The 24,893-nt window shown below is 42.3% G+C and overlaps 1 protein-coding gene across 6 annotated transcripts; it reads right to left on the minus strand.

The window, feature by feature from the left end:
- Positions 1-6,017: 6,017 nt before the first annotated feature.
- Positions 6,018-23,568, minus strand: txlnba (taxilin beta a). 6 transcript variants are annotated; one of them, XM_048985839.1, is made up of 10 exons: positions 23,420-23,568; positions 21,156-21,434; positions 19,189-19,280; positions 18,460-18,630; positions 13,266-13,460; positions 10,134-10,253; positions 9,252-9,326; positions 7,764-7,856; positions 7,451-7,546; positions 6,018-6,982 (listed from the first exon to the last, which is right to left on the minus strand). In XM_048985839.1, the coding sequence occupies exons 1-10, from the start codon at positions 23,547-23,549 to the stop codon at positions 6,392-6,394; spliced, it is 1,842 nt and encodes a 613-aa protein (XP_048841796.1). In that variant the 5' UTR covers positions 23,550-23,568; the 3' UTR covers positions 6,018-6,391. The 6 variants fall into 6 exon arrangements, with proteins under 6 accessions (XP_048841796.1, XP_048841795.1, XP_048841799.1 ...); XM_048985838.1 differs by lacking the exon at positions 9,252-9,326 and adding an exon at positions 9,376-9,450; XM_048985842.1 differs by lacking the exon at positions 9,252-9,326 and adding an exon at positions 9,376-9,450 and having other exon boundaries at positions 23,386-23,519.
- Between the last annotated feature and the right edge of the window lie 1,325 nt (positions 23,569-24,893).

Below are 24,893 nucleotides of genomic sequence, written 5' to 3' on the forward strand. Positions count from 1 at the left end.
TCCCCTCCCAGTGTCTCTGCAGTGTGAGACAAAAGCGAATAACTGTAAAAAGATTTTTCTACCATTGGACAGCGACGCTGATGCAGAGATGAGAAGATGTGGTATGTGAACACTAAAGAATTTCAATGTTCTCCTGTAAATGACAAATAAAGCAGCATCTCATGTATATATTTTTTTCATGTCCTGCACAGTGACCTGCTAATTACCTCAAATATCAAATTATAAAGCATGGGAGGATGTACCAGCTGTTAATATTATTTTCCATGTATTTTCCATGTAAAGATAGTAGAAAATAAAGGAAAGATGGTCACCGTTTACCTGAGGAACATTCCAGTCCTTCTTGGAATGCTGTCATACTGGTCCTGAATTATACGTAGTAGAATATCGGACCATATTTGGAGAAGAAAAGCTTCCAGTTGTTTGAGACTGAAGATCCATTACTGCTTATATCTGGCGAGTGAGGAGACCCTGGATGGTGTTCATGTATCATGCTTGAATTTTAGCAGTGTTTGGTATTTATTGTCATGGAATAAGGGAACATTGTGAGGGAGAAATATTTGCGTCATAGAAAGCATCTGGTCGTGTAAAATGTCTTCATATTCCCCTTTCCATTATATGACCATGAAAAGCCATCATCAGACCTAATGGTTCCTGTAAAATGGCTCCCCATGCCAACAATCATTGTGGGTTGATGGCAGCTTTTGGTCGCCTCTAAGCATAAACCTGTCCAGATGTAGGACGAAGGGTAAAAGATCACTGATCAGACCTTATAACCACTGTTCAGAATTTGTTCAGGATTTGCGCTCCTTACACCAAATAATGTGCCTTTGTTCAATGTCCTTCCAAACAGCCGCCATGCCATAAATTCCAGCCTCGTGAAGCAGTTCTTCTTGAGACTGGGTCACACAGGTGTTAATTCAGTTCTGTGGATGTTTTTCAGGTCATGCTTTTATGGTGCTAAGGAAACATCTTGTTGAATGTCGGTGTGTCCCTGTTGGTGAGCTTCAGATTGCAATTATTCTTCCTCTTGCTGAAGTTTGTTTGCTGCATGCTGTAATGCTTTCTGACCTATTGCATAATTTTGCAATTTTGCAACTGATGCACCTGCATTTCAAACACAGATTGCTTGGCTTCTTTGAGTTTTTCTTCAGGTGTCTTTGAAAAGTCACGTATTAGTATGATGAGTGACAGGCCTCTTTCATAACTGACACATACTGCTTATTGGAATTCCACTTAATATGTCGTAATTCCGATTTAGTTACTTCAAAACTGCCTTTTTGTGTGATGGTTCCATTATTTTTCCACCCTCCCCGTTGTCATATCCTGCACTACACTAACAGGAACACTATTGCATACTCTACATGCTATGTAGTCCTTTTTCCAATCCAGTTTATAATGTTCTCCTGCTAACTTCTACCATTGGCCACGAGTCCATTTATTTGGCTGAACAGCATCCAGACCTGTTAGAATCTTATATACCTGGATCATGTCCCCCCTTAGTCTCCTTTGCTCGAGGCTGAACAGATTCAGCTCAGCTAACCTCTCCTCATAAGACATACCTCTAAGACCAGGAATCATTATTGTAGCCCTACGGACAGATAGCTAAGGGTTAATAAATTTGTGGCTTTGTGCTTCTAACTCAGGAGGCAGGTAACTAGGTGGTTGTCTAGTACAAATGTGTCAGTCCTCTTCCTGCTCAGTCCAGCAGTGCTACAGCATGTGGACACTAAGAATAGTCTTCCTCTTTTTATTTAAAATATGAACTGGTATCTCCACCCTTCAGAGCCAACAGGAATGATACACCGGTGAAAGTGTACAGAGTACTTTTATCTCCACTTCCTTATTGTGGAAAGTCTGTCCAATATTAGATAGATGGTTTGAAGTGGAGGCTTTATGCCATAGGCCCAGCATAGCTGCTTATGCGTTTGTGTGATCACTGGATTTTATCCTGAAAGGCGTTATGTGAAGAAATGAAAATAAGATTCGCTTCAACTGTCTGAAGCTGTTTGACTTGAGAAATTATTGGCCATGTGTCCCAATACTCTCATCCATATAGTGTGTATTTACCAAATTATTTTGTTTTCTCATTGCAGAATTACTAGTGTGAAATATGACTGATCTGTCCTATGGCCCAATTCTTGCTGAAATTAGCAAAAGTAATGGAAACCTTTTGACAAAACGCCGTTAAGCAAAATTGGACAATGTGTCTGTCTGGCTGTGTACATTCAGTTCTCATGTCCGATGCTTCGCAAGAGGCTGCTGCTGTCTGCCATTAACTGTGTTAACATCGCAGTGTATCAATATGCTAAATCATTTCTGACGCTGGATCCATTCACTTTCCATGAATACTCATCCAGCACATCCAGTTACGGGGAATGTTCAGTTAACGGCAGGATTTTAGACTGTGGCAAGAAATCCGCACGAGCACCGGGAGAACGTGCACATTTCATACGTGCAAAAATGGGAGTAGGACTCACACCCTCGTCCTGAAAGGCGAGATGCTGCAGTGCTGCCCATCGAACCACACGCCTCTCGCGTCATAAGCACTTAGTAGAAAATATTAGATTTGCCACGTATTTAAATTATACTTCTGAATAAGCATTTAATATATTTTTTTTTTTTCTACCCTGAATTTCTGTCTGCTATCATTCTTTTTGAAACTGGGCATAGTTAATATTTAAGAAATAGCTTTGTCAGTACTGAAAAGAAAGTTTTTTATGTACTAATAATGAACTGCCACACAATCTTGTTAAGCGCCTTGAGGCAGCTGCGTTGTGAGTGGTGCTATATAAAAATAATGTAAATTGAAATGAGCTGGATAGAAAGCAGAGAGGGTGAATTTTTTGGGGGGGGGGGGGGGGCTGCCGTGAGCCCACTACCCACGCCTAGAGTGTAGCCCCAAATGGCAGTCGGCTCACTTTGGTTGAGCCCCCAGGCAGCCATAAGGCTGACGGTGGGGCTTTGCAGCTGGCTAGCATACCCTCAGGGTGCCCACAGGAGAAAGAGCCCAAGCACAGACACTCTGGGGATGCAGACGCTGGCGATAGACAGTGCTGCTGTAAACGGGGTAAAAGCAGGGTGAGACACCATAGAGAATTCGCAACACTTAGGTGATATTACAAGTCAGTCAACTGCCTTTTTCTGACCAATATATTTTTCTTTGCAATTTACTTTGTATGTGTGTGTCTCTCTCGCTCTCTCTCTCTATATATATATAGGATTTATTTAACATGCTTTTATCCAAAATGAGATACAATTGAGAATGCAGGGTCAGCCAGTGCCTGAAGCAGTTGGGGGTAAAGTGTCTGAAGTCGAAATTGCTCTGCTGAGCTTGGGATTCGAACTTACAACCTTCCGTTCACTGTCACGGCATCCCGACCCACTGAGCCGCACACTACCCTTTTACATGCTGCATATTCTTGCTGTTTCCTTCCACTTAATTTAAGCATCTCCCCAGCAAGGTAGCACAGTGGTTCAGTAGGTGACCTCATAGCTTCAGGGTTAGAGTTTAAATCCTGCCCCCTCTCTGTATGTGTTTCCATGACCTCATGTATTCTCTGATTTGCTTCTGCAGTCCACAGTTAGGCTAGCTGACCTCTCTGTGTCCTGGAATGGAGTCCCACTGCGGGTCTTCCCCTGCCTTGTGACCAGTGCTTCCTGTGGAAGATAGATGGATATTTACAGTTAATTACTCACATTTACTTACAGTTTACTGAGATTTATGTTCGGACATCAAATTTAGAATCCAGGTTTGGTTGTGCTTGGTCTTACAGAAATCTATACAACTCGTTTTGAAAACTAGATCAGGTCAAAAAAGGAAAATGCCTCTCTCAGGCCCCACCTGGTGGTTACAATCTCAAAATGACTTAATCTGTCCTTGAGAATATTTTTAATGTGGGTCTGCAGTGTATATTATAATGAAATATCAAAAGCAAATTTTTAACAATACAATGATTCTTCCTTTAATTTTCAGCATATTTTTATCTTCTTAGGAATAATTTTAATAATTCCACCACTATAAAAATGTTGTTTGGCCAAAATTAAAGCACATAGAGCACAATTGTATTGTTTAGTAATTTTAGGAAATTAAATTATATTTACATAACACACTTTAATATGAAAATTTAATATACCACTGACTGTGACAAAAATATTGCACAAAATAATATATGAATTTTTCTTACATAAAATTTTGAAAGTGAAGCCATGGGGTAAAAAAAAAAAATGCATCAGTAAATTAACATTAATCACAAAAAAAAATCCATCTGGATGTTTAACTTTGGTGGGTATGACAAAAGGGTAACAGTATTTTTGTGTCTTAATGCATTATGCATTTGTAGGAGTAAAACTTTCAAAGGAGATTGTGCTAATTATTTCCTATGAAACACTTAGTATAATTACATTTTTCGAAACAGATGGTTCCATTATGAGAAATTTTTTTCAGTTACAGTTTGGAATTGCTGATATTAACTGTGATTTCCACTCCAGCCTTATCAAAGATATTCCATATCACCCTGGAAAAGAGTATTGTTTTACATAAGAAAATACAATACAAAATGTATTGCAGTTTTCTATTTGGGGATCTCTTTTGGATAAAAGGCTGTTTTTGTCTTCAATTTTTTAAAATTTGACAGTTTAAAGAATTAAAGTATTTTGTGTATTTTTTGAGGTAGCTTTTGAATTCTTAAAAGCTATTTTTCCTAGGCATAAAATGTGCTTTTTAGAATCATTTGGTATAGATAGAACAGAACTTTGTGCCTGATTTGAATACGCGTGCAGTATTTGTTATTACCTGTGGCTTTAATTACATGCAGACGCTTCATTTTTAGTTATAGTGGACAGGAAGGAACACTGTGTTTGCTCATATGTGACTAACTGCTCCTTCAGGACTTTCAGTTTTCATAGTAAATGATAACTACATTTACTGGTCATTCTCCACTTTGAAGTGTGTTTTTAGTGTCATGAGTAGTGTTGTCATAATTTATGATCTGCTGGTGGTGGCAATATTCTAAATTTTAATTTCGTTTCCCTTTCATCCGCAAGCAATCTTCCTTCAGTTATTAATATATACTTAAATATTTAAAGCTCTTACTATGCAGAAATGAGGCGGAGATGTGTATCTTGGAAAATATACCAAAACATACTATATATTACATTTTTCCCAATGGAAAGGTTCTGGATCTTAAAGAGATTGTGTTCATATGCAAAAGAGTATTATCGTCCAATGATAAAATACCAAACGGATTAGGTTGTCAATCAGCCGACCTATTTCTGAGATTCTTTCGGCAGACTGGGCTTGTAGTAATTCTCTTCGTTTGCATCTGGTAAGGCTTAAAGTTTTAATACATATGTGTGAAGGCTCGAAACATAAATAACTAAACGCATCGTTATGAGAAACCAGGAGACACGATTCACACCTGAAATGGTAACAGGACGTAAAATGTCTTACTGAGTTTGGCTGACCTTGTGTTTATTTTTTTTTTTTCTTGTGATGTCAGGCAGCACAAGGAACCAGATACATGTAAATCACTGATGTCCGGGATGGAGCCTCGGTGGGAGTTGCCATGGCGACCAGGGGTCCCCCGATGTCCTGTGTCTTTCTGGTGCCCTTGGTGTGGAATAGGATTTGTCTTAATGTAATACTGTTATTTTCTGCAAAAACGTGCCTACTGAGCAGCCCTGTACAACTCCTATGCTCCTGGGACACTGACTGTCAGATACAGATTGCTCTCCAAAAGAATATGTGCTTTTCTTTTTCGGATGTACGTTGCCATGGAAACCCTAGTGCGGCAACATTTCCAGAGCAGTGTAAGACAGGAAAATCAAAGTGCCTTCTTCAAAGTTGCATCCTGTCGCTAATGGGTAAACCTGGAGCAACTGCAACGGTTGATCTTTCTGTAACTGATAGAATAAATAACGCGAGCTCGATGCTAACGGTATTTTTGTAATTTATTTCACCTTGGCAGTTTATCGGGATGCCAGAATAAAGAACAATTTAGACACCAGGGAGATGTGTGTTTGGTACTGCATGTCTGAATTTTATTGGATAAATACACCACCGGTGTCTTCACAAGAAAGAATGTTCTGGCATGAAAAAATCCATCTGACACACAGCCTGGGTACAGAAATGCAAAGTTCTACTTCGGCATATTATTTGGTATCAGAGAGGTCTTTAGCCATTAAAACTGACCTGCAGCCCTTGCATATCTCAGTACAATAAAAACAAGGCACATGTAATATAAGTCACAGCAATATTCTACTGTACATCATGCACAGAAACCCAACAGTATCTGCTAGCAATAAATGAAATGCATAGTGAAATATTTCCCTCCTCAACAACCAGGATGATTAAGAAATATGTCATGGACTAGAATTTCAGCACCTGTTGACTTTAGTCCTCAGCTCCCTTCTTGGTTTCCATGTTTTCTGGGATTTTCTCCTCCATGGCGTTTGTATGGGCGATCTCTGGAGGAGGTGGACTGGCCAGTGTGACAGGGCTGCTGGTGGCAGGATCTGCCTGTGGCCCCGGCTTTGACCCTTCCTGAGTGTCTACAGGGGCACGGATCTCCTTTTCACCCTCTGTGTCATGGGCTGAGTCATCAGCCTTGCTGGGTTTCAGAAGACAGGCGGCAAACTCCTCCAGGCGCCTCTGCTCTGCATTCAGACGGGACATGTCCACGGGGAGAAGGAGCTCCTTTGGGACTGATGTGGAGGTCTGGGCTTCCACTGGGGCTGAGTCTGAGGACGGCTCTGGGGCCTGTACTGGAGTCGGGGCTGTAGCCAGGATCTCCGTAGGGTTGGGTTTCTCCTCAAGGACCCCCTCGTCTGCTGTCATCTCTGCCACCCCCCCTTTCATATCTTGGGAGACCTCTTTGATCTTCTGGTATAGACCCTTCCTCTCTTCCTGCAGGGTCCTGCAGAGTTTCTCCAGCTTGTCAATCTTCAAGGTGAACATTTCAAACTCCTTATTCTTCACTGATCTCTGCGGGGCAGAAAATAAACACAACTCTCGCTAACATGATCCAATTTGAACGGCACCTTCTAAAACAAAAGACATTCGCAGGAGTGGCTGACACAATAATGGAATGTTTGGGTTGCGGTTCCGTTTACCTGTCGAAGTTCCATAAAATATCAGACTAAAAAAATGCATGCATGTCACATAAGTAATATATGGTATGTTTTGGTGTATTTTCCAAGATACATATCACCACATGATTTGTGCATCATAACATATTTCTTGAAAGCAAGAGCTTTACTTATTTAGGGAAATATTAAACTGTACAAAAACTACTTTGGAAAAAACGTATCTTCTAGATGACTTAAAAATAATGGGTACTGACAGAAGCAAAGCTTTGACTAAGATAGTTTCTTCTCTTGCATACACTGGTGTGCCTCAGGTCATTAGTATTTTGAAAGGAGGGAAGAGAGAAAGCGAACAGAATAATCATACATCTTCAATCATGTCCTTCAGCGCTTTGTTGCAGTTCTCAAAGCGCATCTTCCAGGAGTCGCAGTCATTCTCCAGCTTTTTCATCTTCGTCGACATCTACGAAACACAAAGATACGAAAATACAGCCAGTGGTGGATGTGTCTATGTTTGCTGTCCAGCCATGTTGTATTCCATAAGAGCCTTAATGCGTGGCTGAAGTCAGGTGTGGCCACTGGCCGACCCCAGGGCTTATTCCAGCTCGTTCTGTAAAGCGAGACAGAGGTACCTGACAGCAAGATGCAGCGAAGAACATTGGCGATAGGACACCACTGACCTTATCCATCTCCTGCTTGAAGTTGGCAAACACGTCATTGCTCTTGGCCAGTGTGTTCTGGAAGTCCTCAAACTTTTCAGAGTACAGAATAAGCTGTTGAGAGAAGAGAGGACGTAATGGCCTTCAAGGGCGTAGAGTTAAAAATAACAAAAAATAAATAAAAAATTGACTTGTTCCTAGGCGTATGAATTATATAAATCTGTCTTGTACCATGCACTGCAAATGTCAACCTTTTTCATCACTACTGAGACAAATTGGCTGCATATTTATGCAGTTACAGTAAAGCAATAACACTTTTCAGTACATAAAGATTTAGGATTTTCTCAAGTAATGGCAAACACATTCACACTAGTCACATTCAAGTAATATAACCTTGAGTATCCTTCTTTGTGAGTGATCATCACTGCCTGTCTTGATTAACCTTCTTCATTTTAGAGATTACATAATAGATTTAGAAGTTATAGTAGTTTTGGAATTTAGAATTTAATGATACTGTTGCATTCAGAGGGGAGTTTGGTGACCTCTCACCTTCAGGGTTTGGGGGCTGAAATGTGAGGGTTTGCATGTTCTCCCCATGTCATACAGCTTTCTTCCCAAAATCATGCAGTTAGGCTAATTGGTGTGTCAAAATTGCCACTGAGTATGATTGTGTCTGTGGGTGTGTACAAGCCCAATGAGCCCTTCTAGAATGCTCTGTAATGATACGTGGTTTGAAGATGGACAGATGAACAGACAGAGGTATCAGATTCAGGTGTATCGGGTAGATTGACATGCTTGGGGTAAATTTGCTATGAATTTAGTGGAGACTGAATTCAGTATTAACATCCTTTACTTTTCTTATTGCCATGACATTTCAATCAGCTGATGATTCCTGGTAAAAAAGAGTTCATCACTCTTTAATTGTTTAAATACTATGCATTCTAAATCACCATCAGTAACCTGTGTGTACAGCACAGATTAATCTCTCCTTATATGATTAGAAATCCACAGTGGTTAAATTTTATAACCATTTATGAGTTTTAACATTGAGTCAATGGAAAAAATGAGGTTTAGAGATTTCACTTCAGAAAGTTTTCCAAACTAAACCAATCTACATATTTCTTTAGTGTCTTTTATACGATACAGCTACTTTGGAAGTACTGCTTAGTGTGCATCAAGTATTCCTGTTACCTTTGTTAGTTCACAGAACACATAGTCAAGACCAAACCGCAGTGTCGGTGTCAGAAGGCGGTTAAACGAGGTATGGTTTTCAGGGACCATGCAAAAAACATGTTTTTATTAGTTTGAGAGTGAGATACAACAAGTAAAGCAACATAAATGGTTTAGCTCTGTGCAACAAAGGTGTATTTTCTTTAACTGTGACCGTGAGGAATCCAGAAAGAGTGCGAATCACCCCCCCTCCCTATGGTGCGCTCCGGTAGGGCGAGTGTTCGACGGCGTGAGTCTCTCATCGCTCATCTCCCCCCCTCCCACCCATCGGATAGTCACCTGGGCCCGCATCACCGTCTCCTGCTCTTTCAAGAGCCGAGCCTGCAGCTTCCACTCAGCGGCTTGTGTCAGTAACTGCGGTTAGACAACAGAACACGGGGGGGGTAACGGGGCTCGAATTTACCTGCTTCTTCAACTGCAACTCCTGCTCCTTCATTGCGTAGCATTGCTTTGTTTTGTCAATTGCCTCTTTAAGCAACTACCAACGGAAACAATGGACGGTTAAAATGATTCCCCCCCCCACCAGGTGGCGTCACCAGCATGTTAATCGCTCATGTGAGTTTTACTTACATAAAAATGTTCTGAGGGCAGAACGAAAAATGATTGGTTATCTCCCCGAACCAATCACATTGCAGAGGAGATGGGTCTAAGCAACTAGAGACGGCGGGACCAAGACGTCTGATTGGTTGGTACTGGTTCCTCTAGTTGCTTGGACCCACCTCTTCTATAATTTGATTGGTTCAGAGAGATAAATCATTTTTCGTTCTATCATAATATTTTTGTTTAAATAAAAATCCCATAAGTATAGTAATCTGGTTCAGTCTGGGTCATATCTATAAAATACTGCTCTTATTCAACAGATTTGTTAAATTTACCAAGCCCACTTACAATCAAAAACAAAAAATGATAGCAAAAAGGAACATTACTAGAAATGTACATTTAAGTAGCATGATATGTGGTACTTATCAATCTAATACACAGTATACCTCTTATCATATTGTCATATCGCATCATATCATATTAATATCTGGATACTGCATTGAGCCACAGAAAACTAATAATTGTTGGAAACTACTAGGTGTAGATGTACTGAGGTTTACATGCTACATCGGGCCATTTCCAACAAAACCCGGAGCAGAACAGAGGAACATAGCGACTCACATATTCCTTCTCTCTCTTGTGCTTCTCCTCGGCCTCCTTCAGCAGAACGTCCGCCTGCTCCAGCTTGGCATCGGCCAGCTTCTGCTGTAAGTCACGGTGCTTGAAGATCTTCTCCAAGCTCTGCAGATGGGGTGGAGGGGGGGGGGGGCATGTGAGAGGCCCCATGAAAATTTAGACCTGAAAATGCAACTGTCTGTCATCTCTAAACAGTCCCGACTGAATTACTGATCCCCTCTTATTCCATCTGAGCATAAAAATGCATGAAATGCCATACTAAGATAACATAAGAGTGCTCTCATCATCTTATATGATTTATCAATAACAAATAACAGGTTTTGTAAACACCAATTTGGGCAAATACACGGTGCCATCTGCTTTGCTGTGACCCGTCCTTAAAAGATAACAAAGAACAGAAATTGGGTGAAAAATGTGCATCATTGGTATGAATACCAATGAAAACCGTCTGCAGACAACGGGCTTCAGTTCCTCACGGCTTCGGCGCGGCTTTAGTGAATCTATGAAAACTGAAATCACGGGTCATTTGCTGCAATAAAAGCCAGACTTTTGCAATCTGTCCAGGAGAAGCTGCGTATTTTTGCACCTCCACCTGGTGGCAGATTGAGTTCTGGTCTCGCATCAAACCTGCTTCCTGACAGAGCTCTCCTTGAAAACGGAGGGCTGTCATGCCAAAGACAAGGTGACACATTACAACCGAGTCATTCAACCTGGTGTTGAATGTCAGTCATACTACGATACTGCGGAATGCTTAAATCACGGGTACAAATTGTTTTAAGGTAAATGGGGCACTGTGGATTCAACCTCTCAACTTTCGACAAACACCTGAAGATCCACCTGTCTTGCGAGCACCTCTGCTAGCCTACTGCTCTCTGCAGCCTGCTGGCTGATCTCCTGTTTGCGCTGTCCTGTTACATATCTTGTTTCAGTCCTACTTCTCCTTCTCATTGGTCATTCATTGTAAGCTGAGTCTAGCTGCACTTATGCCTCGTTGATTCCTTGACGGGAGTATGGTTATAATATACAGCCTGTCTTGCTTGTGTGTTGCTTTAGACAAACGCGTATCCTAAATTAACAAATGTGAATAAATGTTCTGTAACGCAACTGATTTCAAACATGGCCTTAAATATTTCATTCAGGTACATTAAAGAGATATACAACTAATTAATATACTATAGTACAGTTAATGTCATTAGTTAATGCCATTAGTTAATGCCATTAGTTAATGCCATTACTGACATCCCATCCAAGGTGTTCCCCTACTTTTTGCTAGACTCCAAACTCAGTGTCACAGTGAAAGAGATCAGTATTTACCGAAGATGGATGCTATTGCCCTCTAGGCTTTGAGATCCTCTTGTTGAGCCCATACTGTCATGTTGCATTGATTTAGTAGTCGCTTTTGCCCAAATAAACATAGATGTGAGGAAAGCTTTGGGGGGTGGAGGGCAGTCATCCACCACCCTTGGAGCTTTTTGGGGTTAAAGGCCGTGCCCAAGGGTGCAATAGTGACATGATTACTCTGCTAACCGCAGGATTCAAGACACGGGCATGGAACCTAAACCCACTGAGTTGTACACCACCCAATTCATGGCCGTCTGGACCGAATGCCTCATTACACACATCAGTAATATTCACTAGATTGGTGGCCGGCTTGTGCTTGGTCATTAACATGGATTTTTCTAGGGTGGAGGCTTCTGTTCAGGGTATGACTGACGTCTGAGGATGTGAGAGTGTGTCCCATGTGGCTCGGTCTCTCCATCACATCGTCTGAAGCAGGGAGACGTCTTTAACTGTGCACCTGGAGGACAAGGTGCACGACCCTGAGACGAGTCAGGATGACCTCTGTGGAGACACGTCGTTCATCTAGCAGTCTCACACAGGAGAAGCAGTCGTCTCTAGGACTCGAACGTTCTGAATTTTGATTTCGGTTTAGATTTGAAATGATTTTTGACTTTTAAGAATTTCTTCTGCTATTCTGTGGTGTGCTATATAACAAGATGTGTCGGTAATAGATCACAGATACACAGAAAACGTTTCTCTCTGCTCTGTGTGGCATGTTCTCCTCATTGTAGCTATACCCAAAACACCCATAAAATATGCTACTAGTGAACTCCACCCTGGGTCTCCCTGCATTAATTTTGTTCCCGGTGCCATTTAGAAAGCTTCTTGTATTTCGTGCAGAGCAGAAGTGATCATGCGTTCCCAGTTAATACACAAATCCTCAGCGATGTCTCACTGGCCGTTCGGCTCCGAGACCCTGAAAAATCAGTAATTTCACCGTTTGTCCACCAGATGGCAGTGGAGACAGCTGCTTCCCTATCAGGCAGCGACAACAAAGGGGTAAAGAGGATGTGCTCCTCAGCCAGGCGACCTGGGTACTTGGCCTTGGTTGCCACCAATGGCGCAGTCGGCCCTGGCTCGTGTGCGTCATACCGGCACTCTCACTTCCCCTAGTGCGCCCTGGCAAGATTAAAATACGACACGTCCTAGTGACGCACGCCAAGGATCCATTTTGAGAACGGGACGCACGTTTCATAAACCCTGCGGGGGGGAAAAAAATGGCTTGTTAGGGAGTACTTCACATGACTTCTGGGTGAATCAAATTTGAACAAGGCTCTATTTAATCAAAAAATCTGCCTTCTGAATGTACCGTTTTATTTACTATGATCATGAGACGTGCAAGTCACTATATATGAAATGCACTATAATATACAGACGGCAGGCCATTAAAATTTAGAAACATGAGGACAAGGCCATGGATATCTATTATGGTGCATATCTTGTCTGCTTTTTGTTGTGAGAGCAGCAGAGACCTAAAACCCCCCCATTACATGGAATATCCGTACATTCAGATCTGTGATGTCATGGACACGAATTTTCTAAAGATTAATTAATACGTCTTTCCTGATGATTACGTTAAAGAAATTGACCAAGTTTATTCTGATAAATGTCATAATTAGATACTAATGAATGAGTCCATATGCTTTAGCTGGTCTCCATTTTGGAACCGCTGATTAAAATGCAAGGAGATGGAATTCCATCGGGAACAGCTGGGAATCGCTGACCCGCCCCACTAAGGACGCAGTGGGTCGGCAGCAGGCCGGAAAGGTGCGGTACCTCCTCTCTGATCTCATACTGGGTGATGATCTCCTTCAGCTTCTCCGCCAGTTTGCTGTTCTCCTGGCAGAGCTTGGCGTTGTGGTCACTGTGATGTGCGATCTGCCCCTGGATGTCCGTCAGGGTGCTCTGGAATTGCGCCGTGATCTCCTGCCGCTTCTGCTCATCCTCAAGGGACCTCTGGAGCATGTCGTCCTACGATGGAGAAAAGACACGAGTCACGTGACTCTACCTCGCTCGCCCATCCCCCAACTCACCCATTAATTCACAGACACACACGTTTGTATTCATATCTTTCTTGGGACCGTCCATTAATTTGTATGGGCAAAACCATAATCCTAACAATGAAAGCCTTAACCTCCACCCAGCCATAACCTTAACCATAAGCAACCAATCAAAATACGAGCCTTTTGGCATTTGTGGTTGTTTGATTGGATTCACAGATCTTTGTGGGATCTGAAAAAAATCATCCCTACAACATCAAAATAACAGGTTTTTATTACACTGGGGAGAACACGCACACACACACACACACACACACACACACACACACACACTTACTCCCCTCCAGTTGCTCAGCTCCAGTTTCCAATACGACGGTTTTCAAACTCAGCTAATTGAGAGTAAATCAAGCATGGTCAGAGTGTCTCTCCTGGGCCTTATCTGTTTGTTTGCCTGTATTTGCTAATGGCACGGATGGAAGCCCCCACCTGGAACAGGTGAATCAATTAAACCCACAGTCATGTAGAAAGAGGGAGAGAACCCTGCACTCCGGGAACGGGAGACGTTAACCCTGCCCCGGCGATAAGATTGAACCCAGGAATCCCCAAGCCTTCTCCCGTGGTTTGCGCTGATAGGTTAAATAGCTGGTTACGCTACGATAGTGAGGAATACGGAGGTAAATAAATACGGTCTCCGGGGTAAATAGCTAGAGCAGACAGCTACCTCAGCCGGATTTGAGTCCTCGCCTATCTGAGGCCTCCTACTTCATTCATTTGCTGGTTTGTTTGTCTCCTTTTTTGCAGATAATGCGTGCGGCTGGTTTTTGGAGCTGAAGCGGAATTCCAGTGATTGGTTCAGAGCGGGAGTCAGCAGTCCTGGACCTGGCACGTTAGTGGTTTATGTGGGTTTTAATTCCATCTAAGCACTTAAACACTCGATTTAACTAATTATTTCCCCTAATTGAAGTAATTTAGCCTTCCCTCTGAATACTGAGTTTGGTCGTGATTTACAGAGCAGGGAAATCTGCATGCGCACTGGCTCTCCAGAAGTAGCACTGGTTTCAAGTAAACACTTAGATTGTCCTTTCAGCCCGAATAAAGAACAGAAAGACCCATCCCCAGTGTTAATATATCCCAAGATGGGTGGCTTGTTTGAAGTCAGAGTGCAATTTTGCTGTTAAAAGACCTGGACTTCACTGGAGAAGGCTGGCTTAGAGCCCATAAAGCACAACACCGTTCTAACTATGCACATAAAACATTAGATCCAACTTGAGTACATTTCCCTTTCACCTGAATTCTGTTGCAGACTCAAGCCATGATGCAAGCATAAAGAACTGGCAGTTCCAAGTCAACACAAGATGTTGATTAACAAAATAAAGCATAGATACGGACATAAAGCACTCACCAGCATAACCACATGCAACAGCACACTGGGGAAAACAACTAAGGCAGGAATTTAAATACGCCAACAAAACTCAGCTAATGAGGACGCAGGAGTGAAGCATCAACAAGACAACCAATTAAACAGAACACAGAGTAACAAGCAACAGGCGCAACCAAAGAACAGGGATAGTCACAGAACTAGGAAGGTTAACATAGAAACTAGAAAACATTAATCTAACAATAAGAATACACGGCTAGTACAGAATTCAAAGGTACAAAACAAGAGCAGAACCTAACACAAGCAGGGTGAACCATGGGTGGGAGAGATAGGACAGGAAATAACAAACACTAGGAAAATCATAATCCGAAACTACAAAGACTAAGGACAACAGAAGTCAAAAGCAGGTGAGGCTGGACATGAACCAGAGTCAAATCCACACCCAATGGGTTCTTAACTACTGAGCCACACACTCATCCCACCCCCAGTAGTATAGGGAGCAAGGAAAACACAAGGGTCCATCACAAAGACAGAGAAGGGAACATGATGGCCAGCAACACCTGCTGGCCAAATGGGGAATAGACGTAAAGGGCAGGATGGGACAGGCGCTAAGCAGCAATGGCAGAATTCATTGTTCCTATGTGTTCCATGTACCCCCTAGTGTTTGTCATATCCAGTACTGTATCTCCAGGTATCACTGTGACTATGAAAGCAGAACATGATAGACATATCTATCTATCTATCTATCTATCTATCTATCTATCTATCTATCTATCTATCTATCTATCTATCTAGATAGATCTATCTATCCTGTTTTCCATCCATCCATTCATCCATCCATCCATCTCCCAACTGCTTATTCAATATGCCATGTGTTCCTAGTTGTCTTCTCAATAAAATTCCTATATATGGATGCTTACCTTCAGTCCCCATTGCCAATCTCCATAACCATATCCTCTTTCGGAGCCTAATCATCCAATAAGCTTTTGGTGCTAATGAATAAGAAACACTCAATATGATGGTGAAATCATCACTGAATATGCATGTGACTATCGACTATCATCACAAAAAATAACAAACAAACATTATATCACATTATATATATTAAATAATCATAAAAATAAATACCTTAATAAAAATAACTAATATCTAATACTGGCGCACACTCCTATCACTGAAAACATAAACAGCTTCATATGAACAGATTTAAGATGATTTTTCCTATTAAAAATTCAAAGTACAGACCACTGCTCAACAAATAATGCAGATGCACTTGTAATAAGGAAACGTTACTCATTTGGAAATTATTGTGGCAGTAGCTAAAAATATAACATGAAGATTCCTAAGATCCCACCGACGTACAATACTTCATTGTGAAATTGTATTTCGTTTTCTTCCATGTGCTCATTTTCGAGGGCAAAACACCAGGAAAGAGGTTTCCTTTTACGGTCATTCAGCCAACACTGACCAACCACTGACCATTAGCTTGGCGGCTGCAAGAGGCAGAAAATGCCATTGAACTAATTGTAATTTGATACGGTGAGTCACTGGTAAGAAAACCCGGAAGAAACAAGCGATTGTTTATCTTTAACCTTTTGCTGATGTTTTCAGAACAGTTGGTGCATTAGCTTTTCATTATGCGAGTTCAGAAACAAACAAAACAGCTCTCTCACTGAACACACCGCCATATGCTCATACTTTATTGTGCGAATATGAGGATGAGCTGACACTGCGCATCAAGAAAACGCACCACCAGTAATGCTGATCCCAGTGCTGGCATTGTTTGTTACACAACTACTTAGAAGTGCCTTCTACCCAAATTGAATTACATATCTTACGACTTGCCAATTTTTGCAGCTGTGTATATTTTCCAGTTCTCTTCAGGTTGTCTCAAGTGCCCCAATTCAAGCACCCCTGCTTAGCAGGCACTTACATAGCTTAGAAATCTTCACTGAGACCCATCTGGACAGAGAGGTTTTATTAGATGGGAAAGCATGACCCAAGTCTGTTCATTATCTGCTAAGCTGTCTGCCGCTTCCCAAAACTGTGGCAAGGAAAAGAACAGAAAACAAACATTATTGGGACGGTTTAGCGACGCTATCAGCTGAACCTCGCCTGTCACACGCCTGTTATTCCTCTCGTTAATTTGCAGTCAAAGGGCAGAGTGCATTGGAGCCCCGTGAAACTCTCCCCGCTGCCAGAGAGGCATATTACAAGGACAATGAATACGGGATTTTCCTCAAAGTGACGTGACAGTGAATCGCACGCGTTTGCACTAGGGAGCAGCTGAAGGTGACTAAGGTCGTGCGGAGGGAAAATGGAAAGGAAACAAAATCTAGAGGAAGTAAATTCACGTCACTCTAAAAACGCCAGACAGAATTGGCATTGCAGCCGCGTAGTCGCTGGTCAGGTCATCTTCGAGATTATTAAGATCACCGATTCTGCTGTTAAATTAATGGACTTAATCTGCAATATCTGAATATAATGGCCCAATATCCCGTATTAGACAAGCGGTTGGAAGATGGATGAATTTAGTTTCTTCTGAAGCAGTTCCTTTAGTGACTGTATGAGTTTTTAACCATAAATCACGTGTGATTTTTGTGTGTGTGTCAGATATTATATTAAGAATAATCTATAAAATAATGACTTAGACATATTTAACAGGTCCAAAAAAATCGTCTCTTTTGGGTCTAGTTTGAAACTACTGTTTGGGTTCGTATTGCAACAGACAGTTTTCTTTTCACATTTTGTGCTGAAAATAGTGGAATGCTTTGCGTTTATTCATCAAGTAAAATCTGGCCCTTTGGGGGAATAAGCTAACAGCTTTGCAGACACTTTGCTTCTTCAAGTGAGGGTACTCAAGATCTTTTATAGGGACTCGTCTAAACAGTTACGTAAGCCTTTTAATGAACGAATCAGAAGCACTTTAAAGCCACACAAACTGAAGTGACTCTCTCAAAGTATAATCCCAGGCCTCTGTATTTCATATGCATGTTTTAAATGTATAAAAGGATTTGACAAAGAATAGCGGCAATAACAATATTACCAGCTGTGGCAGGTGTATTGTCGGTGCAGTGTGACTACCGTAACTATTACTATTATTATTATTTAGTGATTCTACATACGTTTTCATCTTGCTGTAGCAGTAAATCACAGTGAATTGAATTTCTTTGAATAGAAGAGTAAGAGAGACAGGAGGAGAGAGACACGAGAGAGATTGGTATAATCATAGATAAAGAAAAGGAGAAAGACAGGGAGACAGATAGAATGAAGATGACAGAGAGAAAGAAAATAGAGTGGGGGAGAGATCAGTGTGAAAGAGACAAAGAATAAGTAAGAGTAGGCGAGAGTCTGAGAGGGGTGGGACGGATAAAGGGTCCGGAGTAAGACAGAGCCGAACGAGTGAGAAACAGGGAAGACCAGAGTTGGAAAGTTCAGGCTCAGAAAGTACAAATCCAGGCCAGGGTTTTGTTTCAACCAACCAGTTGAATATGACTGTGACTCTTTATGCTCAACTGCCTGGCGGAAACGAAATCTTGGTCTGGATTTGTACTTTCTGGACGTGAAGTGTCCACCCCTGTTGAAGACCCACCTTGATGGTTTTGTTGTGCCTTTGCAGCCCCCGACACAGCTCCTCCAGCTTGCTGCAGGCCAGGACGGCCCTCTTGTGCTCAGCCTGCAGCTGCCCCGTCTCCTTCTGGCTGATGGCCTGCTTCCCTTCCAGTGATTTCAGCAGTCTCTGCTGTGCCCGATGCTCCCCCAGCTGCAGGCGTGGTCACAAACTTACACCTGCAGCCATTGACCCCCCCCCCCCCCCCACACACGCCACCCCCTGCCGATAAACGAGCAATTGCGGCGAGGAGGTTCCAGTCACGAGTCTCCTACCTCGTGATTCACGGCGCGAGGAATCGAAACTCAGCTTTATTTTGTAATTACATCTAATTACAAGGTGGCAAAAGCATCAGAACTGTGAGCGCCCTGTCCTTAAAAAATATTAGGAATTTTCTAGAGGATTCATTGTTTTTCCTCTGCCTTCCAATCTTTTTCCGAGCACGAGCAGACAAACCCCCAACTCGTCTGCCACAGCATACGGCTAATGCTCCTTATTTCCCACTATCCCGAGTTGCCTGGAGCTCTGAATATTTAGGTCACTCCGGTACAGGCTGAACCATTTCAAGAAGTTCACCCAAGCTCTTCTGTGCCTCCTTCGTACACTTGTACACTTCCTTTGTCGATGTTTGCATCCCTCCCGCTCGCCTTACTCCGCCGGTTACTCATCTGTTGAACGAACGGCTGGCCAAGCCCACGGAGGTGCACTCACCAGCTCCGTGTACTTCTCGAACAGCGCTTGCAATCTTTCCTCCGGAGTGCCGAGCTTGTTCAAACTTTGCATTAGCTGTGTGGCCTCTTTTCCTGCATGGGAGAAGAGGAGTCACGCAGAGTTACCACTCAACTGGGGGGGGGGGGGGGAGATACAGCAAGAACAGCGAAGAGTGCTCTGTGAGCGAGCTTTGAAATAAATCACCTTCAGAATCAGGATTCTCAGCGGGAGAAGGTTTAAGACCCGGGAACTCTGATGTGGAAAAGTAAACTAACTGGAAAAACACAAAAACATAATCCACAGATTTTTCTGCAGCGAGTGTTGAGATGTTTTAAGAATTATTCAGCTCAGAGAGGATTCTGTGTTCAATATGTAGACATTCTTCAACCCGCCATGCTTGTAGTGATCATACGTGTGGAATGAGCTGATTCCAAAATATGGCTACAGCTTTGATGTCCTGACCTGCTGTTAATTTTTTAATTCTAAAGAGACTGCGCCCTTTTCGCCATTTTAGTGATCCATACCAGCTGAATCGATACAGTTCTAAAATAGGAATCCTTTCATGGAGCTTTGATAATGGTGACTTCTGAAGAGATCACTAGAGTGCACAAGAAAGACTAATAAAGATTAAAATCTTACACTTCAAGGACAAACTTCACAAACAGAAAACAGATGTATATACAGTATATAGGTTTGTTGATAATCACACATTTTTATGTTGACTTTTGAAATAAGGAAACGTTCTAATTTGCACCAAATTACCGCTACTCCCTCATACAGGTGTCGGTTTAAAAAGGTCAAGATGACTAACTAATTTTTCCCCATTTGAAGATTAGCGCTGAGTGATATTTGTTTGCATTGATGATTAATAGACTAGATATTCTGCTGAATTTTTAAAAATGCTGTATAATTAATGTCGTTGCTCATACGTTAACGTGCCATAATAAATCACAGCTGTTGACTTCACTGAAATTGTATTATGCAAAATCAAAAGACATAGAAAGGTAACATTATGCACAAACACTGGGGCAATTACTCACGTATCTACTTACAATGGACAAAAGCAAAATGCCTGCTTCCTCACATCATTATCATGAAATGTAATATGAGTACAGCTTGTACCCAGAGCCCGTGGGCAATTTTGACAAATGTCCTGTCGATTGATTAGCTTTGAATTGTAACTTGAGCCTCAAGATCCCCTGGGCTTTTTTGATATACAGCCCCCACCCCCCCCCCCCCCCCCCCCCACTACTCCGCACCGCAACAACAGATTAGTTACAGCTGATTAGACTGGCGAAATGGATGCATGGTCACTATCTCAATAATAAACACGCTATTAAAAAGCTGGGATGTTGTAAGAGTTAGCTGATGCCTCAGTGACCGAGGACTGAAAAGGTAACATATTCCGACAGGAATGTGTTTACTAACAAGTGGTAAATGGGGATCAGGTAGGGGGGTGATTACAGCCCTGAACTCGAACGGCAAATGACAGAACTGGCTGTAATTACCCGTAGCTGAGTATTTACCCTGCATTAGTTCATAAAAAGACACTGGTCCAGGGCTGTAGGAATATTTCATCTGCCTTCATCCCCCCCAAGAAAATAGACCTTTGCATTTAAAATATTAAGCTGCATTCCCAATATCAAACTCTCTCTTTCACCATTACTGGGCTCCATCCATCCATCCATCCGTCTATTTTATGCAACCTCTTATACTTAGTGAAATCCTCTGCTTTCCATCCATCCTTCCATAAATCCATTTTTTGCAACCTCTTATACCTAGTGAAATCCTCTGTTTTCCATCCATCCTTCCATAAATCCATTTTCCAACCTCTTATATCCTCTGTTTTATTCACCATTATTACTCAAATAGTTATTCTGAATGAAAGTTACAAATCACTCACAGCAATGGATTTGCCAGACAGGTGCTTCCTTCTGGTGTCCTGTCCAGGATGCTGGAGCACCTACCTGACTCTTTGAGCGCGTTCTCCTCAGACGTTGCGTCCTTCTTATCTCCGACGAGCTCCTCTTCGGCCCCCTCGGCCTGCAGCGGCCCCAGCACGACAGAGGGCGGCTCCGGGGTGCCGGTGACCGGCCCGTAGGTGCTGATGATGCCCTCAAGCTGTCGGCTGAATTCTTCCATGGGGTCCGTGGGCGGCCCGTCCGTGCCATTGACGTGGATTTGGGGGCCTGAGTCGGCAGGGGCTTCCGATGACTGCGAGTTGTTCTCCATTATGCTGGATAAGCCTGTTATTCACATCACATTTGAATTAATTTATGCATTCCAATATGCTGTTAATTAATTAAGCAGCTTAGCAGATACTGTTTTATAAACCTACTTAAGGAGCACATTGTTAATCATGTGATCGACTTTATTTTCTGTACTTCATACTTATTTGATACTTTGTTAAATACCAATCTCAAGGGTAGAACAGAAATGCTATCCATGAAAATCATGACCTCTGTGCAGCACCGGAGAAACAAGGTCCACGGCACAGTTTACCTTACAGATAACCGCTATGCTTAAAGATTTCACCAGAACGGGCTCTTCTGTCTCAACTCTGAACCAGGTGGGAAAGCGGACTTTCTTCAGTGATCTCTCTCTCTCTCTCTCTCTCTCACACACACACACACACACACATATATATGTATACAGTATATAACAAGATAAGTGTGCAACATACTGTCACCTAACGCGACATGGCAGCCAACCCACTTTAGTGAAATATATGGTCCTGTAAAATGAGTCTATCACCATTACATCTGTGAAACAGACTGACAAGCTACTGGCAATCTGCAGAAATAAATCAAGTTGTAGGAATCACTGCATGTTTGTTTGGGCTTAATGGGAAATGAGAAGGACACCCCCCTGTTCATTTAAAGAGGAAATAAGTAGGAAACATCATAACCCAGGTCTGATAGAGGAAATCAATGAAATGTGAAATTCCTTTTAAAGAAACCAGTAAACTGGAGACTCATATATTTATTTTATGAAACAAGGTGGGAGTCAATATTTATTGTAAAGCAAACGACCCCTGACTCACTCTGGTGATTAAAGACTCCTGGTAATAAATAGAATACATTCATTATATCAAATTCTTTCAAACTAGATTTCCAAAGCAGATTTTTCATCTCAGCTACCCTGTCTCTCTCTCCCGGTCTCTCTCCCGGTCTCTCTCCCACACACACGGACACACAAAAACCTGATTCCTCCCCGGTTTGTTTCTTCTCTACACACAAGGTCTCCCAGCTTCAAAGGGACACGGAAACCGTAAAACCACAGCCCCTCACGACCAGACATGAGAAGGAAATCTTACACAGTACCCAGTGATCTGTCAAAAGGAGAGACCCCCCCACTCTCCACCTCCGCCCAACGTCCCCCGCTCCGCGTGCAGGGATACACCCCCTCATGTGCGCTCGCGTCCACCATTTTGGAGGATGTCGATCTGGAGCAGCTGAAATCCTCCAGGGGCTGTTTATCCCTGTGCCTGATGATTGTGGCTGCTTATCAGGATAAAATTAGCCCACTCTCCAGCCCCTCCGCACAGCTTCCAGCAAGCAGGCGCATCGCACCTGTTCCTGGGCTCTCGTCTATTTTAAGACCTTCTAAATATGGTCAAGCTATTTCTTATTCCAGCCACGTCTCTCTCGGTGTCAATGACAGTCCTTTTGTACACAAGTGCAACAACAAATATGGAAGCCAATGACATCGGCATTAATTCCTACTTACTCGCTATGTACCTGTAGCTATAATTTGTTTGCTAAATATGTGGAATTTCTGCTAACTCTTGGCTATCCTGTAATACCGGTAGCGTACATGAATAAAGCAACATAATAATTAACTAATACTGATAATAATTCAATGCCATGAACCAGACCAGGATAAGTGAACAAAATATGCCTGGAGGATATTACTAATAGCATTTAGTAGAGGGACGTCACAGAGCGACATTCGGCAGATAATGTTCAATATCCACCATGTTCCTCACCAGAAAAAGTGCCTCAAAGATGTACTGGTGGATAGAAAGCAGTAGGAAAGGAACTAAACAAAACCGCACATGGCACAAACTTGGCAAATCAAAGACGAATGTTTGCTGCCGAATGGCAGGTCACTACAAAGAACGGGAGAAAATCTAAAAGCACGGCAAACAAACGAAACGACACACAGAAGCGCAGCGTCCTATGTGAATGTAGTTACCGGGAAGAGGAGAAGGAACGGAGCTGCTACTCACCAGGACCTGTGGGAGAGAAGAGAGGAGTGAAAAGGGGCCGAGAGACTGACGACTGAAACAACAACTGTGACAGACAGCCGCTGCCCCAAAATAACCCGACGGATCTACGGTCACTCCACCACAGGCCCATATCGCAACACGCGCGCCAACCTTTTATCTTAGTGTGTGTCACATCCCCCTTTCCCCGTCACGTCGACAAAGACTGAAGGTTGACACGTGCTACCTACTGTCTAGAAGGTTAGTACCTGGGCCTAGGTTACCGGCGGTGGCCATGTCTTCTCACACACCTCTGTAAAGTGGCCATGTGACAGGGGTCATCCTAAATCGTTTTCTGGAGCTTTCTTCTATAATCATCTTACTTCTCAGAGAGGGTTATTATCGAATTCCATCAGTTTCTGAGCGTGAACTTTGTTTATAAAGATCTGAAGGACACTACAGCTTCTGATATTCATTGAAGGTGCGCCTGATCTTCGTACCGTGTTCTTCGGACAGACAGCCTTGCCTTCTGACGTCGCTCCTGCTTTCGCGGAAACAGCGCTTGTATATTTTAGCCATCAAACCGCCCACATAGTGGTAATAGACGAAATGTTTAGAAGACGTTACATTAAGCAGTGAATTAAACCCTCGTGGGAAGCTACCTCACCGAGTCAATTTTTATTTCTGCTGGCGAGTGTTTTTTTTTTTTTTTTTTCCTCTGGAAACAAGACTTTGAAAACAATTTACCGCCTGGCACTGAATGTCATTATCTGAACACTGCACTTCTGACACTTGAAAGAAAAGGTGGGGGCAACTGGAACAGTGCGAAACAATTTGAACATACAATTCATCTGCAAGCAGCAGTGGGTAACCAGAACTGGCAAGGAATATATATATATATATATATATATATATATATATATATATATATATAAAGTACAGCTCCTCACAGGTACAAATTCAATGTGAGCTGCAGGCTGCCTTTATTTTTAATGGAAAAAATACTGTTGTTTAAATAATGTTCCATGATATGCATTTAACAGTTTTTAAGCGTTTGCTGTCACCGTTACTTTTTAATGAACCATACAGCTGCCTCTTTATCTTACACACTCCCCATGCCATGAATTTGAATTGCCTCATTTCATTCACCGCACCTATGCAGGCCCTGTGGATGTCGTTAGTGAAGCCATTTGCTTCTCATCTCCATGATTAAACAAGATGTTGACACTGTACTGAGGAGCGTTTCTCATTGACCACACTGTGTACATGTTTAATAACAGCACAATGACAGAGCAGATAGCGTCTGACTCCCAACTTGATTTTCTTTAGACCTCATGGCCTCTGATTCAATATTAGCTTCGCACATGTACTAAACACTTTACTGAACTCTTGTTGAAAAACACCGAAAACAGAAAACCCCACATCAGTAACAATGCAGTAGATTTAGCGCTGTTGGCAAAATCGCAAGCAGTTTAATTCTTAGTTCTTTTGTTATAAT

This window comes from Brienomyrus brachyistius, chromosome 19, assembly GCF_023856365.1.
Source record: "Brienomyrus brachyistius isolate T26 chromosome 19, BBRACH_0.4, whole genome shotgun sequence".
NCBI classification, from domain to species: Eukaryota; Metazoa; Chordata; class Actinopteri; order Osteoglossiformes; family Mormyridae; genus Brienomyrus; species Brienomyrus brachyistius.

What these genes read in the sequence shown, in the direction of transcription:
- txlnba (XM_048985839.1), bottom strand. Translation starts at nt 23,549, where the DNA reads ATGGGCCTGTGGTGGAGTGACCGTAGATCCGTCGGGTTATTTTGGGGC. An exon ending in GGCACAACAAAACCATCAAG is followed by an intron (nt 13,461 to 18,459) that starts GTGGGTCTTCAA and finishes TCTCCATCGTAG; the next exon opens with GACGACATGCTCCAGAGGTC. An exon ending in TGAAGGACATGATTGAAGAT is followed by an intron (nt 6,983 to 7,450) that starts GTATGATTATTC and finishes TCTGCCCCGCAG; the next exon opens with AGATCAGTGAAGAATAAGGA.